The sequence below is a fragment of the Lissotriton vulgaris genome, chromosome 2_1 (assembly GCF_964263255.1).
Source record: "Lissotriton vulgaris chromosome 2_1, aLisVul1.2, whole genome shotgun sequence".
In the NCBI taxonomy this organism is placed as follows: Eukaryota; Metazoa; Chordata; class Amphibia; order Caudata; family Salamandridae; genus Lissotriton; species Lissotriton vulgaris.
In genome coordinates, this window is record NC_141687.1 from 656267534 (window position 1) to 656285817 (window position 18284).

The following is an 18284-nucleotide window of genomic DNA, read 5'->3' on the forward strand; positions in this document are numbered from 1 at the left end:
GGATTTTTCGATTTTTAGTGTCATTTTGATCATTATATTTTTAGCGCTTTTTGTGAATTAGAATGATGAGATTTTTATTGCATTGTTTTTGTCTCTTTAACTGCTTTGGTACTTCTAACTGGTATGCACACTTTTGTTAAGTTAAGCCTGTCTTCTCTATGTCTTGGATATCAGGAGTTGAGCTGAGGTTTAAATTAAAGAAGCCTTTGACTGGACATGCCAATATAGTGGCCAATACAGTGGCTTTCTTACTTGTGATGGACACCAATTCACCTCATCTGATAGATCACTTTCTCACATGCGATTTCATTGTACTCTTTCTCTAGATATATCATGTGGTAGTCAAATGATGATTTTATATGAAATAGTCACACAATGTGCTCAGAACCTTGACAAGACTAAAGTAAAATATTAAGATAAATAACCAAGTACCTGTTAAAAGAATTCTGAAATAAACTGTTGTAAGAAAGTGAGTTTCTGTTGCAGTACCCCCTCCCACACTTTTTGCCTGATACCTGATGTACTTTTTCCTTGGTGCGCCCTGGGTCCCAGCCAATCAGGTACCCATGGCCTGTGTTCCTTCCTCAAAAACTATACTAAAGCCTAAGCCCAATTGGCATCTGTGGCCACATGTCAGCCCCTAGTAAATGGTACCCTAGGTACCCAGGGCATTGTGACCAGAGAAGAACCCTAAGGGCTGCAGCACTTATTGTGCCACCCTTAGGGGCCCTGTACCCTGACATGCACACACTGCCTTTGCAGGCTGAGTTTCTTGGTGTAGAACTAAACAAACAGTCGACATTCGACATGGCACACATCCCTGTGTGCCATGCATGCCCACAAACCCACTGCCGTGGCATACATCAGCCACACGTCTAGCTGGGTGCCCTATGCCAGTGGTGTGGGCACAGGTGCATGAGCCCTGTGCCCCTACAGTACCCAGGGCCATTCTGGGCACTGTAAGTGCAGTGATGCCATTAAGAGTATATGGTGCTGGGACGTTGTCATTACGAACTCCACAGCACCATAATGGCTACACTTAAGGCTGGCAAATTTTAGATCAAACTTCTCAGCACATTAAACCCACACTGATGGCAGTGTGGGATTTAATGTAAAAAGCACTACAGAGGGCATCTTAGAGATGCCCCCTGAAACCTAACCTACAATCCACGTCTTGTCCGAGAGGCTGCCTAGGCTGCCACACAGCAGACATGTTGCTGGACCCCAGGGTGGAGAACTCCCGCTCTCCTGGGCCTGCAACAATGCACATCCTGGGACGAGGTGCCAAGCCTCCTCCCCCACGATGGGCAGGGGAAGCTTCAAAGGCATTCCATCTTTGTGAGCTTCTTGAGACCACTTGCTGTACTCAGCAACTGGCCCCCACCAGTTCTGAACCCCACTCTGGCTGGAAGACTGGCGGGAAACCCTACATCAGACAGGGGCTGTGATAGCCTGTGCCAACTCCACCCCTCAGCAGGAAGAGGCGAGGTGATGCACGACCTCGGGCTCCGGCCATTTGAAGATGGAGAGCCCTGCCCAATCACAGATAGGGTCCTGCCCCTCTCCCACATGAAAGGAGCAGGCTAAGGGGCGCACCCACCCCAGGACCGGGACCCATTGGTCCTTGCCCTTGCCCTACCTGTAACGCCCCTAAATTTAGTATTTAGGGGCACCCTGAACCTATTTCCACAGATCCAGATGACAAAACAAGAAAGAAGATCAAGGAACACGAAGATCTGCAGTGCAGCTGCTAAAAAGAGGAAGACACCAACTGATTTGGCCCCAGCCCTACCGGCCTGTCGACCCTAAAACCTGCTCCTGTTAAACCCCGGCATCTCCAGTGGTCAGCAACCTCAAAAACCCTGGAGGACCTGGCTGCCTTGTGACTCTGACTACCTGGGTCTCCCACGAGCAGTGGTACTGCTCAAAGCAAGTAACCAGCCCTGGCATCAGCCCGGAACCGCGAACCCTGCACACTCTGCACCATCAAAGCCTGGCCTGTGCCGGAGTGAATCAAGACCCTGAGGGCGTCCCCCGGCGATTCTGACCTGGAATCCAGTGCCCAAGGACCCTCCTCGACGACCCTGACGACACCTGCAGCCTCAGGACAAAGGACCCCTCTGACCACAACCAGCCGGGGGTACGATTTCCCGACCTCAAAAGACACCCCTGCACCCGGTGCCCCACAGCCCCCTGTGCCCAACTCCTAGGTGCCTACCTATCCTCCAAGATCCCAACTTACCCCTAGAGTGTTGGCCACTCCAGAAGATCCTCCGTCCCGAGCCTGCAGACTTTGTTCCCTTTTCAAGAACTCTATTGAATAACATTAAGCGCCCGACGGCTCAAAAGCACCCTGCACCCAGCCGCCCGAGTGTCCCTGCCAGTGCAACCTGTACCCTAACCTACTTCCCCATTTGCCCTGAGCAAGTGACCAGGAGCCCAGCTCCCACAGCCCCGTGGCCTGCTAGCCAGCAGCCACCAACCGAAGGGCCTCTGCTTCTCATTGGATAACATTGGGCCTAACCACCGCTGCACCTGACTGTCCCTGTACTGCTGAGGGTGTACCAACTGTACCTACCTGACCCTGGGGGACCCCTGAGTCTATGCCATGAACCTTAACTTCACCAGTCGAGTACTCACCTGAAAACCGATGACTCACTTTCCTGCCATAGGATAACATTGACTGGTTTGACTCGAAAAATCTTCTGAGTGTGAAGTTTCGAAACTTTAAAATATTCATCTAAAATCAGACGAATACGAATTTCGAATTACTCAACTGTGATCAGGAGAGAAGCCAGTACTCTTGTAGCCCAGTACTGAACCGCAAAAGTAATCACAACCATGGTTGTTAGTAATCTAAATTTCTTCTACAGGAAACCATTGACTTTTTCTGTGAAATTTCTTCTGTGTGAAGTTTTGAAATGTTAAAATATTCATCTAAAATCAGGCGAATAGCGAATTTTGAATTACTCACCAGTGATCAGGATTGAAGCCAGTACTGTACCTTGTAGCCCTGTAATGAACCGTAAAAGTAATCACAACTGGGTTTGCTAGTAATCTAAATTTCTTCCATAGGAAACCATTGACTGTTTCTCTGTGAAATTTCTTCTGTATACTTTTGAAAATTACAAATATTGCTTAAAAATTGTACCAACGACTAAAACGTAATTACTTACCTATCTTGGGTAGAGACCCCAGTGCTCAACCTAGGAGTCCAGTACTGGATTACAAAAGTAACGAGAACCTACTTTACCTGTGCTTTGAATTTCCTACCATTGGATAATATTGCTGGTTTTTCACTGAAAGGTTTCTAAGTGTCAACTTTTAAAATACCTTTATATTATTTAAAAATCATTGCAATAACTAAAACGTGGTTACTAAACTGTTTTCAGCTTAGACCCCAGGACTGAATCTAGGATCCAGTCCTGAAGTTACAAAAACAATCTATAAAGTAATCAGCTGCATTTATGTAGAAAAACCCATTGAGCTCAATGTTAAATTGTGTTTAGAGTTGTATTGCCTACTGCAACCATTGTACCTATTGTATTTACAAAGTTCATTGCCTCTTTGCTAAGTAATGACCTGAGAGTACTCATATTGAGAAAAGTATATTTTGATACCTGTTGGTTCTAAAAATAAAACAACTATATCTTTTGATATAAAAACAATTGGCCTGGAGTTTAGTCCTTGAGTGTGTGAAGCCTTTTGCTGACTGCTTGTGTACAATAAATGCTTTACACTGTCCTCTGGTACTGCCTTACTGCTCGACCAAGCTACCACTTTTGAGAGTAAGGTCAGCTCTGACTTTTACCTCTGTTATACCTCTGGGGATTGTGGACTCTATACACACTGTACCTTACTTTGGTCCAGTATATATAGAACCACTTTCTCACAACTGTTGATAGCAGCCTAAAAGGTGCCTAGTACATTGTATAACAAAGGACATAATTAAATGTTCATAATGCCCAGAAGTAAACTCAAAAAGCTCTATTTATATCCTGATTTGATACTTATCACAATAAAAGTCTTTTTTTAAAGCCAACCTTGTGTACCAGGAAGCCTCATTTAGAATACCTAGGAATTCTGCTATCATCATAAAGGGATAGCTGCTCTTAAAAGCAATATTTGTATCACTGTCCAGATGGAATATAAAGGTGTGAATTAGTGGTGTTTCTTCGGAAACAAAAACAAGGATGTCTGTAGTGATGGCCAAATGACACCTTTCTGTAAACTTCTTGAAAAGACCCATCCACTGAGTAACTTCACAATAGATTTCAAAATCCCACCTGACATCATCAAACACACAAACATTCTGCAATGCTTATTACTGGTGATTGTAGAGATTCAGGACTCAGACACTAGAACTGTTTTGTTGCTCTACACTAGATTACTCCTTTAACATATCATTTTCCTGGTCTGACTGAATGCATCTCAAGCAGTTTGCCAGGTTCCCTGTCATCATTGACATCTACAAAATGCAGATAATCTGTTGGTATTGGAGGTTGAGTTTCCAATATCATTCTCCCTCCGTTCATGGTTGAAGAAATCTTTGAACAACTACAGTACGCGGAACCACAGGAAATGAATGGCAATAATTACTTTAAAAATGAGAACCATAATTACATCAAAATGTTTCGCGAATGAATTCATAATGTTTATGTAGGGCATGTGTGGCCACCAATTGATGAAAAGTTTACAAAACATAGCTTGGAAGTCTTAACAACCTGTGGACTTCAGCTCTTCAAAAGCTTTGCATTATGATACATAATGCATTAAATGCATTCAAAATACAACTTTCACCAATGGGGTATAATAATTATGTAAAGGAAATACCCAAGAGGTAGCCCAAAGAACCCTCTATTCTAAAATATAAAAAAGCACACAAATCCAGTAGCAGCTGAATGTTATGTTGGTGGTTGCAGGAGTTTTTGGAAAACTCTTTGTCCGTCATAACAATTCACCCGACATATATAAATGTCTCATTCTCAAGTTTTTAATCAAACTATGGGGTCCATTACGATGTCGGGCGGATCGCCGGCGCCATGGTGGCGGTGGCGATCCGCCCGACATTCCTGCCCACCCGCCACCCATTTCCCCCGCCACTATGGCGGGGGGGACCGCGGCAGACGTAAACACCGTCCGCCGCTTTTCCGCCGCGTTCGCCTTGCGGCCGGGGCAGAAAATGTTTAATATGGTGGCGGTGTCTATTAGACACCGCCAGCCATATTAGGATGGGCTTGCAGACATGCCTTTCCGGGGCGGCAATGCTGCCACGGAAAGGCATTCGGAGACTCCCTGCGGGGGCCCGGAGCAGGTCCCCTTGGACTCCGGGGGTGGGGGGTACACATGGGGGGTACCTATGGTACCCCCCCCCGCATTTCAAATTGCAACATGGCAGGCACCGCGCTGTGCCTGTCATGTTGTGCTTTGAAATGCACAACGTGCATTTTTACCATTGCGGCGGGTGGCGCTTTCAGCACCGCCCGCCGCAAATGTAAAAATGTAATTGCCAAGGCGGGACCGCCACTCCTATGGTGGGCGGTCCCGTTTTGCACGCCCGCCATCCTAATGGGGACCTATGTATTTACCTCTAGAGTATATGAGTTTAATTAATCCAAGAAAATTGTAATATTTTGTCATCAAAGTTACAGCTTAGAATGGGTACAATTAATTTTTCATGAGACAATGCCAAGGTGACTTATTTTTAAGTAATATCACTGCAACATCAATGTTTTATCTTTCACACCATTTCCAATGAAGATCCTCGTGCTGGGCATTAGCGTCTTCCTAAAATTTGAGGTAATTTATAGACAGAACAGAAACTTATCAGGCACCTTTGAGACAGAGCTGCTACAAGGGGTTTACACTTGTGCATCGTTGCTTAATTGATATATGGCATAAACATGCTAAACATGCATCAATTGAGGTAATTAAAACCTGTTAGAAATTGGAGTATTAGTTGAGGGGGGTGAGAACCCACCTCAAATAATAATCACAGCCACTTAAGTCACTAATAGAATCTGTGCTAAACTCTCTGGTAGTTTGGCACAAAGCAGTCTGATGTAACTCAGAGGCAATGTGTAAAATACTTATGCAGTGCTCAAATATTTATAAAGTGAAAACACAACACAAGAAAAATGGCAAACCTTTTTAGAAAAATAGATATTTCAATAAGAACAATTACTCAAAAGCAACAAAAGTCCAACCAGTAGAGCTGGTAATATGAAATGTAAAGTTTGAAATAAAAATAGTGCCAAATACTACAAAGCGTCAAAGTACCAGACATATTTATCTGGTCCCACTAGACTGAGCCAAAGTCAAAAATTAAGGCCAAGGGTCTTAATGGGGGAAAAGTGCCTGCTGACGGACCTGTGGCGAGGTTGACTTCAAGCTGGATATGAAGTGGGGCTCAACAACAGCGGGTTGCTAAAGAGCAGGGTCCCTTTGCGGTCATGGACAGGGGCAGGAAACCTCCAATAGGGCAAAGTCTGAAAGCTATGCCTGAGAAAGCCTTGACATCAATTGGGTGCTGCTCAGCAACAGTGTCAATGAAGCCTGCTAGGTTCAAACTTGGAAATGTATGTGGAAGTCAGCTCTCTGTCAGCGGGGCAAAACCAGAGAGCTGAGGCTCACTGGTGTTTTAATGCCAACAGCTGTGGCTTCAGAGGCAATCGCTGTCTCCGTCAGTACTCCAGGCAGAAATTTGCAAAAATGTTTCTGAATTCCCACTTCCTGCAGTTCGGAACAGTAGGAGTACACCCTAACACCAGCCAAGGGTCTAGGGCCTGGTGGGTACCACTTGGAGGTTAAGACTCACTGCAGCAGGGGTCAGTAACAGGATCCAAGGCAGGTCCAGCTGGAACTGGTTAGCTGGGCAATTGCATGGAGAGAGGCCTCTGAAACCTTGTTGTGTCCCTGTAGCTCAAACAGGAGGTCAACCAACTAGCACTTGGAGTCACTACTGGGTTCCTTGGTTCAAGACAAGCAGGTCCAGTCTTCTTTCTGGTTCTTCCAACAGTAGGGCAGTCCTTATTCTGATTTCCCACAGGAATGTTCTGGGGAGAGGTCTGTGAATTCCACTTTTATGTCCAGTGCCAGCCTATTGGTGGAGGGGAATCCTTTGTCCACCCTGTAAACGAGCTCTGGCCAGTTCCTCTACTCCCACTAGGTTTGGTGCAAGTCTGATTAGAGAGACAAATGGGGGGGCAGGCATAGGTGTGAACTTTATCTGCCGGTGAGAATGTAAGCATCCTTTGGAGTCCCCCTCCCTATACCCCGAGCCCATTATCTACTGTTTGAGAGCAATACACATCTCCTCACAGGGGAGCTATTGTGGGTCAGGTTAAAGCTGGGCACTTGCAGGAAAGCCTTTTGGTTTTAGGCACAACAACAACTTTCTAAAAGTGTAAAATCTAAAATATTATTATATAAAACCCAACTTGAACATTACGTTGAATTTTTATATTACTAATAAAATGTGTGTTTGTACCATTTTCGTAGCTATTACCAAACTGTATGTAGTACTTAATGAAGATAATAGTGTCAGCAAGTATTAACCCATGGGATAGCCAGCGTTGCCACAGTGCAAAATTACTTTGAAGGTTTTTCTCTGCCAAGGAATGCACAATATTCAATACTCATGCCCTTGCACCTTGACCTATGGGCTTTTAAGGCCTACCTCAGGGGGCTTATAAGTATTAAAAAGGAAGGTTTATTTTGTCAGGTTCGAAATGGTAGTTTAAACATGCACACTCACGCTGCAGTGGCAGGCCAGGAGATATGTGTTTCAGAACTACTTTAGTGGGTTGCACAATGAGTGCTGCAGCCTACTAGTAGCATTTACTTTAAAGGCACTGGGTGCATGTAGTACCTTTTACTAGGGACTTACAAATACATTAAATGTGCCAATTAAGGATATGCCAATTCTAACATGTTTAGAGAGGAGAGCAAAAGCACTTTACCACTGGGTAGCAGGAGTAAATTGTGAGTCCTTTGGCCAGCTAAAATGGGTTACAGAAAAGAAGGCAAAAATCTCTGGGAATATCACGCAAAATATGGATTTTTCCAACCAGCAGGGGCATGGCTTCAGGAGTAAATAAATAAATGTTTTTTTCTGGAAAATAGTTGGGTATAGGTGCTTTCAGTCGGGTATTGGTAGATATCAGTTGGATTTCACCAACGATTTTTACATTCCTACAGAAAGAAATGCACACACACTCTTTCCTCTTTGTTTTTAAAGTCCTCAGAATATTGGTTATTTTACAAAACATTGTGTTTTCTCTCTTAGTACCCCCACCAATCCACATTCATCTCCCTTTCCATTGCCCCATAAGCCTCTCTCATGCACCCTGCTTGCCTTATAATGTATTTAAACATTATATAGCAGCCTGATTGTCAGAAAATCTGAAGCAACCCCCCCCCCCCAACCAATCTTATTGACCAAGCTATACCCCTGCCACCAAGCCCACATTTATGCAACAGATCATAAAATGAAAAAACATGAACCAGGAGATTTTTTTTACAGTGCTCACAATGTCCATTCACCTAAAAGCACTTTCCTGAGGAAAACATTAGATGCAATCACGATATTGAACTTCCTATAACAAGATGGGCACAGATCATGGGAGGCTATCATTCCTGGACTTGCCACGTTCCCTCTGCACTGAGCGAGCACAGGAGATCATGTCCATCCATGTTCTGCCTGTTATATATGTATAAGGTAGTTCTGTTGTGCAAGACTCACCAAAAGGCAGCAAAGGACTACCCATGTTCAAAGGCAAGCTTTAAGTCTTTGAGTAATGGAGTGGTAGCAGTGCTGTGGACGGGTAATGCATTGTGATGTATTGTTCTCAGAGGTGAGTCTTACCTAAATTGTGCTGCAATCCTGATAGATACAGAGTTGTTGCTCCAGATTGTGGGAACATGGATATAAAAGGCCTGTGGTATTGTTTTTACTTGTTAACACTTTTTAATCTGTAGTGTGACTATGCCCTGGCTGAGGGTGTGCTGAGAACCACCAGAGGTAGAGAATTTGTCTGCAAGATATGTGGGGTGCTGTTTGGGATGGCTTTGTAAATCTGGCAGCTGGTGTTCAAGATGGTGCAGTCTGGCGTGGGAAGCCAATGAAGTTCCATTAGTGTGGGGCTGATGTGATCATATTCCTTACTGTTGTGGATGAGAAATGCTGTGGCAAATAGGATGCCTCAAGGGGGGCTTTGTGGAGTCTAAGAGCCATGGAGTACTGCATAAACACCATACAAATGCAAGAGTACAACGGCTTGAACAACAGTTCTGACGTTGTTTTCTGAAAGAAACAGCATGATTTTCTATGGAAGAGAGAGCTGGTACAGGGCAATCTTAGTGTTTTTTGGTAAAGTGTTTCTTAAGGGAGAGGTTGGTGTCCAGGGTAAATCCAAGTGGTTTGTCATTCGGTGAGAGTTGGGGGTTTGAAGAAGTCAAGGTTGAAACAACTAAGCCAGGTAATGATTCTGTCTTGGTTGAATTTAGCTAAAGGCAGGTGCTGGACCTTCAGGTCTGGATGATGTGCAAGTAGTGTTGATGCATTGAAAGTCTGAAGCATGAGAGAGGGTTATTGGAGTTGTGCTTCATCAGCAACACAGAAAGATGATGGACAGAATGCTGAATATTGTCAAACATTCACCCCAGCCACAGATCTCGGTTAAATCCATTGCGTTTTGCTCACCATGCCACCCTAGTTCAGACCCAACCATATGCAAATCAGTTATGACCCTGCTCCCCAGGGGAACAGTCCAGCCAGAACTGCCAGGCCAGGTCCTCCCTAGACTGGAAACGAGCATTGTGGGTCCGGTTTCTGGGCATCATCCCTCATCAGCCAGGCTAGCTTGAATCTAGTGGCACAGTGAGTATAGGGCCCACGTCTGGGCATACCTTTCCCACATAGGGCAACTATAGCAATGTGTTTCATTGGCTTATTGATGAATCTTGATACTGTTATCTGTGAGAAGAGTTCCAAGTGGCTCCATGTATATGTTGAAGATGATAGGAGGCCGGATGGAATCCTGGGGGAATCCATTAGGCATTGGGAGGCATTGGAAGGCCTCCAGCACAAACACCATGTTGAAATCTATGGACACAACATGGCTTTCTTGGCATGATGAAAAAAAGCAGCTCAAACCCATCAGCACCACCAAATGGACTGACAATAATCAAAATGCTTTGCATTTTCAGGACAATAGTAAGCTACTTAGGAGTTATTGACTGCTCTAGTGGGATTTGTTGTTGGGTAGAGAAATAAATATTCAGATGGGAGAGAAGGGCACACTGATTGGCAGAGACGGAAAATGTGTTGCCAGCATTTAGGAAATAGAAGGAAAATGCACTCTCAATAAAAGTAATGTTATTTTAATTTTGTAATTTGGAACAGCCGAGTGTACATTTGCCTTCCTAATGGTATTTGTAAGATTGATAAGCTGAACAGTGGCAGTGTCCTTTAACAAAGAGGACAAGGCAAACACATCTATTCTCCCCAGTGGCAGAAAGGCTTGTGTTTGACGGCTCTCGCAGCAGGGGAAGGTTTACTGAAGCAACGTGACCACAATTATCATGATTACATCTGGACACTGTGTACAGAACTAAACCAACACATTCTGCACTACTAAAATATGCTCCTGGCTTGTTTTTTCTACTCAACACCTAATGGCTTCTGACAAAGAAAAATACTTATAAGGATATGTATGAATTACTGTAGGTTTGACAAAATGGGTTGTCATTGAAAAATACTTACCTTGCATTGTATAAAATGGCTTTGCGTGGCCACGAGTTCCATTTCCTGATAAACGTGTCGATTTGTACATCTAATATTGTCTGGAAACCCAATGCAAACTTCCCAGCTTAAAAAAAAAAAGAAAATTACAGCAACTGAACACTTACAGTGAATCTTCTAAACATGCACAAAATAAATGTTACTCTAAAGGTCAGAGTTCTAGAAATGTGTTCGCTGGTCAGTATTTAGGCATTTTGAAATGAAAGGTAACCACAAACCTGAGCCACGTATGAAGAACTAAGCAATCATAAAAAAGCAATAATACTTTCACAAACACACAAAAGAATAGTTTGGGAACAGCCAGTTCTTAGATACGTGTGGACAAAGTGAAACGCTGTCTAAGAAATGGGGTGTCTGAATTTCTCGAAGATTCACTTTACCTGCCCCATTCTCCGCAGCTAGATGTCTTTGACTGACATGGGTGGGTATCTGGCTGCAGGGAATTCTGCTTTACCACTGCGACTCATGGATGCCTAACCCTGAGTGGTAAATCAAACACACAACAGGTGATGGGAGGATGCTTGCAAAAGTATAACCACTGGAAATTGCTCAGGGTAGCAGCCCAACCCAGCGCTCTGTTGTCCTTTAAGCCTCCTCAGTTTGGATCCCACCACATGCAAATCAGTTTTCACCCCACTCCGATAGGAACAGTCCAGCCTGCACTGCCAGTCCCTCCCCAAACCAGAGCACATGCAACCCAAGACAAGTTTTGTCCTGATTGGGGCTTCTCAGTCGGGTGTAGCTTGGTTCCAGTGGAAAAGTGAGCACGGGACTCTAGTCTGGACAAAATGATGGACGGGAATGAGGCGTGAACAATAATCAGTGGCTGAGATTAATTCTTGCATTCCATCCAATACCTTGTTGCAGTGTAAGTCCTAATTGTGCCGGGTATCCACAGATGTATGTCCCGTGCTCACTGTGCCATAGGACTCAAGCTAAATCTCATTGATGAGACCTAAGGAGGTTGAAACTGGTCAGAGTTGCTTGTGGTCTCTTCTGGAGGGGCCTTCGCTTGGCAGGTCAGGCCAGGTTGTTCCCACGAGCAGCAGGGCCGGTACTGATTTACATTAGGTAGGCCTTTATCCAGAGTTCCTTGGTGGGTAAAAACAATGGACTGGAATGCGACCCTCAGCGATTGCCAGTGGCTGAAAGTAATTCAAGCACCCCATCCATCCATCACTTTATTATTGTTGTGGTTTTAACCTGAGTGACAGAAGGGAAACACTATAGTTTCTGCACGACAGCCACATCATCTGCTTTCCCTGCTGCCAGAAATCATACCTTGAGACTACTAGCAGTAGGGAGATGAGAGGTATGCGCTGCTTCATAAAACAATAATAAGCAGACGCTAACTCGAACTAAGTGAAAGTAAATTGACAACATTGGAAGATCTGGCACTGATCAACCGTACACACACCCTTACCCTTGCCCAAGGCAGGCATAGGCAGTGGCACAGGGGCGGCAGGGCCCCTGAGACCTCTCCTGCAGGTGATTGCAGTCACACACCGCACCCATCTGTGAGGATCCCTGTACCCTTTATGAATGAGGCTGCTCTTCTTCCAGTTAAAGATGGATCTGTGGTTTCAAACCATCCCTGCATTTTTCACTGCTGCGCTCCCCCTGTGCAGCTGTGAGCTGTCAGAGTTTGCACCTTTGCTGTGGATAGGGTAGTGTCTCAATAATCAGGTGCTTTGGGTGGGTCTGCCTCGGGTGCACCCAGTGAAGGGAGACCAAGGCTTGCTTCAGCACCAGATGTGCAACATCGGCTTCTTGGGAAATCTAAAGCAGCAAATCATGTGTAGGGTCTCTCACACGTGGGGCTTTCTTCTGGCACCTCTGGTTCTTAGATAGTTCCTGGTACAAACTCTCCTGGTCACCCCAGTCGTGGGATGTTGTCAGCTTGGAGTCCCGATGGAAAATCAGCGAACATACTCTGTCACATAAATGATAATCTTCATTGATAACCTATCAAGGTCAGCCACTGCGGCATCATATATGGCACAGGTTTGTACAACCGAGAAATCTCAATAAAGCTGAACATTGGGGCTCAAAGCAGATACTGAATCAAACAGTCTGACACCACCTGTTGACAAAACCCAAACAACAGACTTCCTCCATTTATAAGAAATGGAAAACTGAAGCGTTCCTTATCTTTTATTTAGGCTGAGCATACTAATAGATTGCAAGTGGATTGGGTTGCCAGGTTTTTCCCTTTGAATTCTAGGACTTGTAGTCAATTGGGATAAATAAGACTAGGGGTCCCAGAATTCAAAGAAAACAACTGGACTGGGGAAGTACGTCCCGCGTGGACCTGGGAAACTTAGCAGGGCTGGATATCCACAGACATACTGCATTCAGGTGAAATAATATATGAACGCGGCAGAAGAAAACTATACTATTAAAAACGTAGTGGAGAAGTGCAGATTTTAACAGAGCACAAGGAAAAGGCTAAAAGGGTCTGATAACAATAACAGAAGACAAATAAATATATTTGCAAATGTGTAGGTGCAATACTTTTCATGGTGACGCGATAGAGGCAGGTCAGGGTCCAGGAAATCTTTGCACACTGCAGTGATGCCATCATATTCTATGGATGTCGCTCTGTCAAATGTCAAACTCAGAACTGGGTTTATGGGTGACCTGAAAAATGTGAAACACCTTTCATTAAATGAAAAAGCGAACAGCCGGAAATAATATATAGTAATAATGAATGACGTATGAATCAGAAATGTAAAACAAGTATTTAGAATTAAGTGCCATTAACTTAGAGCAAATTCACTCACAGTATATTTTTATCGCAAAAATCAGTAGTCTGGTAGCAGAGATCATAATGTAATTTCTTGTATTGTATCACCTCTACCACTGAAAATGTGCATGTCTTTCCTGTCGGCAGTTACTATATTGTCTGCAGCAGGGGGTGTCAAGATTGTCCAAGAACACCAGATTCATTTCATAGTTTCTGGCTAACCATCGATTATGCAAATTCCTTATATACAGACCGATTTATGAAAATTCGCTATATGTGCATGTCAGGAAATTCTGGCAGACAATGCTCCACCTTGGGCCCCTGCTAGACACCTCTGGTCAATACACTACCTGAACAATGATTGACTTACTCAAAATAACTTTTAACCCAAACTAGGAATTTCAGTCGAAGCAGAAATTAATCTTGAAGCTTGCATTTTCAAGTCTGGCTTTGCCATGTAAATGTAAGAATCGATTTTTTGTATTTCATTTTCATGGATTTATTTTACAAGAAAACACATTCTCGAGGCAAAAAAACTCCCCCTTCTCACCAACAATTCGAATATCAAAACCAAAGTACATGTATGGCTCTTAAATTACAAGATATAAATTAGATACATGAAAAAGAGTTCTATATCTAAAGATAAAGCGTGGATGATCGGCTGAAACCAATGAGTGGAAACATAGACCTCACGTTATACGCATTCTTTACCAGTGTGTTTAAATAATGTCATTTAGTAGCAGTATTCCTCGCCAATGCCTCCTGGCACTTCAAATAAGATGTGGCTTTGGATCATTGCTTTCCCTTTACAAGATGTACTGTGGCAAACTCTAGCAAAAAGAACAATTGATACACGGAATGCTGAACAATATCAAACGTTTACCCCAGTACAGAGATCTGGACCTAAATCTATTGTTTTTTTGCTCCCCATGCCATCCCAGCCATATGCAAATCACTCTTGACCCTGCTCTAGCATTCAGACATTACAGAATCAGGGAGATATCAACAAAAGACTTTACTTCATCACAGGAAACCTCTATTTGCCATTGCTTCTAAGAGATGGATTTTCAGTATCAAGATGTGAGGGGTATTCCAGTTATAGCATAACTGAAACTCCTTGGACCCTTACATCAAGGCGTGTCAGAGCTTGTGGTAGGGTTGGGAGTATTTACCTCACTATTTAACCACTAGATAACAAGTGTTGCACCGAGTGTGTGCCTGTATTGTACATCGATTGCCCTCTTATGTTGAATGATGATACTACGCACGACGTTAAAGGGGATCCCCTCGTCTCCAGGAAAACCGTCACTCACACTCTCATCACCAGCAGACAAGACTACGGCAACACCCTTTACGCCGAAATCAATAAAAAACCCCGCTGCAAGCTCCAGACCATCCAGCAATGCAGCAGCCAGACTAATCCTCGATATCCCATGACACAACCACATCACCGAACACCTCAGCGACCTCCGAAGGCTCCCTGTCTAAAGAATAATACCTTTCAATCTGCTCATGCACACCTATAAGGCCCTCCACAACACCTGACCCCAATACCTCAATGACCGAATCTCCTTCCACGCCCCCAAGAGAAACTTCCGATCAGCCGACCCCTCCCTAGTCACTGTCCCATGCTTCTACAGGACCAGAGCAAGTGGAAGATCCTTCTCCCACCTCGCAGCCAGGACCTGGAACCAACTCCCCCTTTAACTCCGATGGAACCCGGCACTGCACCAATTCAGGAAGGACCTCAAGACCTGGCTAATCGAATGACCCTAACCGAGCTGCCCACACCCACCCCCAGCGCTGTGAGACCCTCAAGGGTGGGTGATGTGCTCTACGATTTCCTGATTAATTGATTGATTGATTGATTTGGTTTGATGATGCTCACATAACAAAGCAGGTGAGTTGAAGGACCGAGGTAAGAAGGGAGCAGGCCAGTCAAAAATCTGCAACTCAAATCCAATGGACTTGATTCACAAAGGTAAACTTAGACCAAAGATCTAAGTTTATACCTGAAGTCTAAGTTTAGACCTAAAGTCTAACTTTAATACTAGTAAAGGTATACTTTTGGTCTAAGTTTACACCAAAAGTCTAACTTAGACATAAAGTCCTAAAGTCTAACTTTACTACTACTAAAGTTAGATGTTTGGTCTATGTTAGACTTTTCGTCTAAACTTAGACCAAATGTCTAACTTCACTAATAGTAAAGTTAGACTTTAGGTCTAAACTTAGACTTTTGGTCTATGTTTACCTTTGTGAATCAGGCCCAATGTCTTTAACACCATTCTCTTACAACTCAGAAGCCAGCAAGGGGCAACATACTAAGTTGTGTAAATGATTTCCAATTCTCCCATATAAAAATTATTCGAACAGCTTCATCTATGACCATGTGTGTGACCTGAGGATTAGTAAAAACGAAATATTGATTGAGATCAATGGTGTATTTCATTTCTGAATTTATAAGAACCCTGCTGCAGCTTTGTGATGCTCTACAAGCATTCACCAGATGAGTTTATGCAACTCACCCTCGCTCACTTCATTACCCTGAAAGTTCCTAGTAAGATCAACACCCGATTTTACTTCGGATTTATTACTTTTTAATATATTCTGTGTAGAAAATTGCTCATGGAGAAATCATCTAGGGGTAATGGTCTAAGCAGGTGGTGAATTCAGAATGTGTTTTGGTTCCATAAGAATCACGTATGTTTCTTCTGCCTTCAGTTTTAGATACAGGTGTGCAAAATTCCCCCAAAAGATTTTCTTGCAACTTTTGCAAAGTTTTATTGGAAACTTCCCAAAGTTGTGAAATTCTACGTTTCCCCTACATTTACTTAAAAATGGGGCACTGAAGATTTGTGTTGAAAAGGTAAACTTGCAGACAAACATTGTGAAATGAAATGAAATGAAAGACGGTACTTGTATAGTGCATGACTGTCACCCTACGGGTATCCTGGCGCTTAGATTGCAGAAATCGTTATAGCAGTAGAAGCTATCAGAAATATAGTCTAGTTTTAGCTCCTAGGGAATAGCGAAATTTCAGATTCTTCCTAAAGCAGGTCAGTGATTCACATGTACATGATTTGCCATAGTACATAGGACAACTCTGCCCAAGATGAACTTGCATAGAAAAAGATTGCATACATTTTCAATCAAGATGGATTTGATTACATTAAAAATTATGTTGGAATGTTGTTAAAGCGACCCAGCATGGCACAGAAAAAATATCCACGGCCGAAGACAAACCTAAAACAGGAAACTTTGCAGACTTCACAAATGGTGTAATGTTGAGTGTTGCAAAACTCCACCAGTGCATACAAAAAGTTCAGGGGCCTAATATACAAACGGAACAAGATGCAAATCGTTAGTTTTGAGAAATAATGATTCACAGTGAGAGAAGCTCTATGTAGTATGTATGTACGCCTGAGGGTTATCAAAAGTAATTGAGGATTGTTGTATTCACAGATTATCAATCACTATTTGTTGCAAATTGCAATCATCCCAAGCATGGAAACTAACGGTACAATAAAGTCCAGGAAGTGCTTAATTGAAAGGATTACGCTATGCTGGAGCACAGAGGGAGCAAGATAGAAGGCAAGCACACCACTCATTCAGAATGGCAAGTCTTAAATCTCCTAGAGAAGATTATTTTTTAAGGAAATAAGCACTGGAAAGCCAATAGGTCAATCCTCTGTGAGACCTATTGGCTTTGGCAATGTGTTTTAGCCATTATGTATACCATTGTGGCTACTGTTCAGAATGGCTAAAGGTTAGTGGCGTGGAGTTGGGTGGGCTAGATTGGAGAGGGATAGATTGGGGTAGAGTGGAATGGGGTAGGTGGGGCTAGAGTGGAGTGGGGTCAATTGGCATAAGTGGAGTGGAGGGAGAGTGGGGTAGAATGGAGTGGGATAGATTACAGTGGGGTGAAGTGGGGTAGTTTAGGGTAGACTTGAGTGGGGTAGATTGGAGTAGGAGAGTTAGGTAGATTAGCATGGTAGATTGTAGTGGGGTAGATTGAATTATGGCAGATTGGATGGAGTGGGGAATTTTGGAGTGGAGTAGATTGGGGTAGATTTCATGGGGTAGATAGGAGTTGGGTAGATCGTGGTAGAGTGGAGTGGGATATATATGTGATAGATTGGAACGAGGTAGTTTAGGGAAGAGTGGGGCAGATTGGGTGGATTATAGTAGGGTAGAATGGAATTGAGTGGGGATAGATTGGCAATACTTATAGAAAACCAGGGGTCTGATGCAAAGCCAAATCAATAGGCTATAGAACAGGCATGACTGTTTCCAAATCAGTCAAGGATACGAAATTCCTATAAAGCCTATAAAGGAAGACATAACAGTGAACATAACCCAGAACTGCAAGTGATTGTTGGTGAGACTCAAAAGAAATATCTATGTGGTCAATGGATTCCCATCAAATGTAATGCAATGATCAATAATCTCATTTGGTCATCCAGAGTCTTGGGGTGGTCTGTCTCTTAATCATTGAGACCATTTCCACACCCAATCTGTAAATATTCAATGGGTCAAGCCCACAATCACTGTGCTGACCATGAGAGAAGTAAAATCATATGGGAACTAGTGCAGTGCAAAAAAGGAAAAAAGTGGTGAATAAAATAGAGTGAAGAGACAAAAAAGGGGGCTTTTATTTGAGATATTGTCTCTTCCTCTAATTAAAACCAAGAACAGTGCAATAAGGCAGTATCAAACAAATAACTAACTGCCACG

At 43.5% G+C, this 18284-nt stretch overlaps 1 protein-coding gene across 1 annotated transcript in view; it reads right to left on the reverse strand.

Moving 5' to 3' along the window:
• DCDC1 (doublecortin domain containing 1) overlaps positions 1-18284 on the reverse strand; it is a 1639395-nt gene that overhangs the window by 907870 nt on the left and 713241 nt on the right. Inside the window, exons 13-14 of the mRNA XM_086955816.1 lie at positions 13319-13444; positions 10766-10871 (exon numbers count right to left, since the gene is read on the reverse strand). Coding sequence (XP_086811942.1) covers positions 10766-10871; positions 13319-13444 — 232 coding nt within the window. The remainder of the gene's footprint in view (positions 1-10765; positions 10872-13318; positions 13445-18284) is intronic.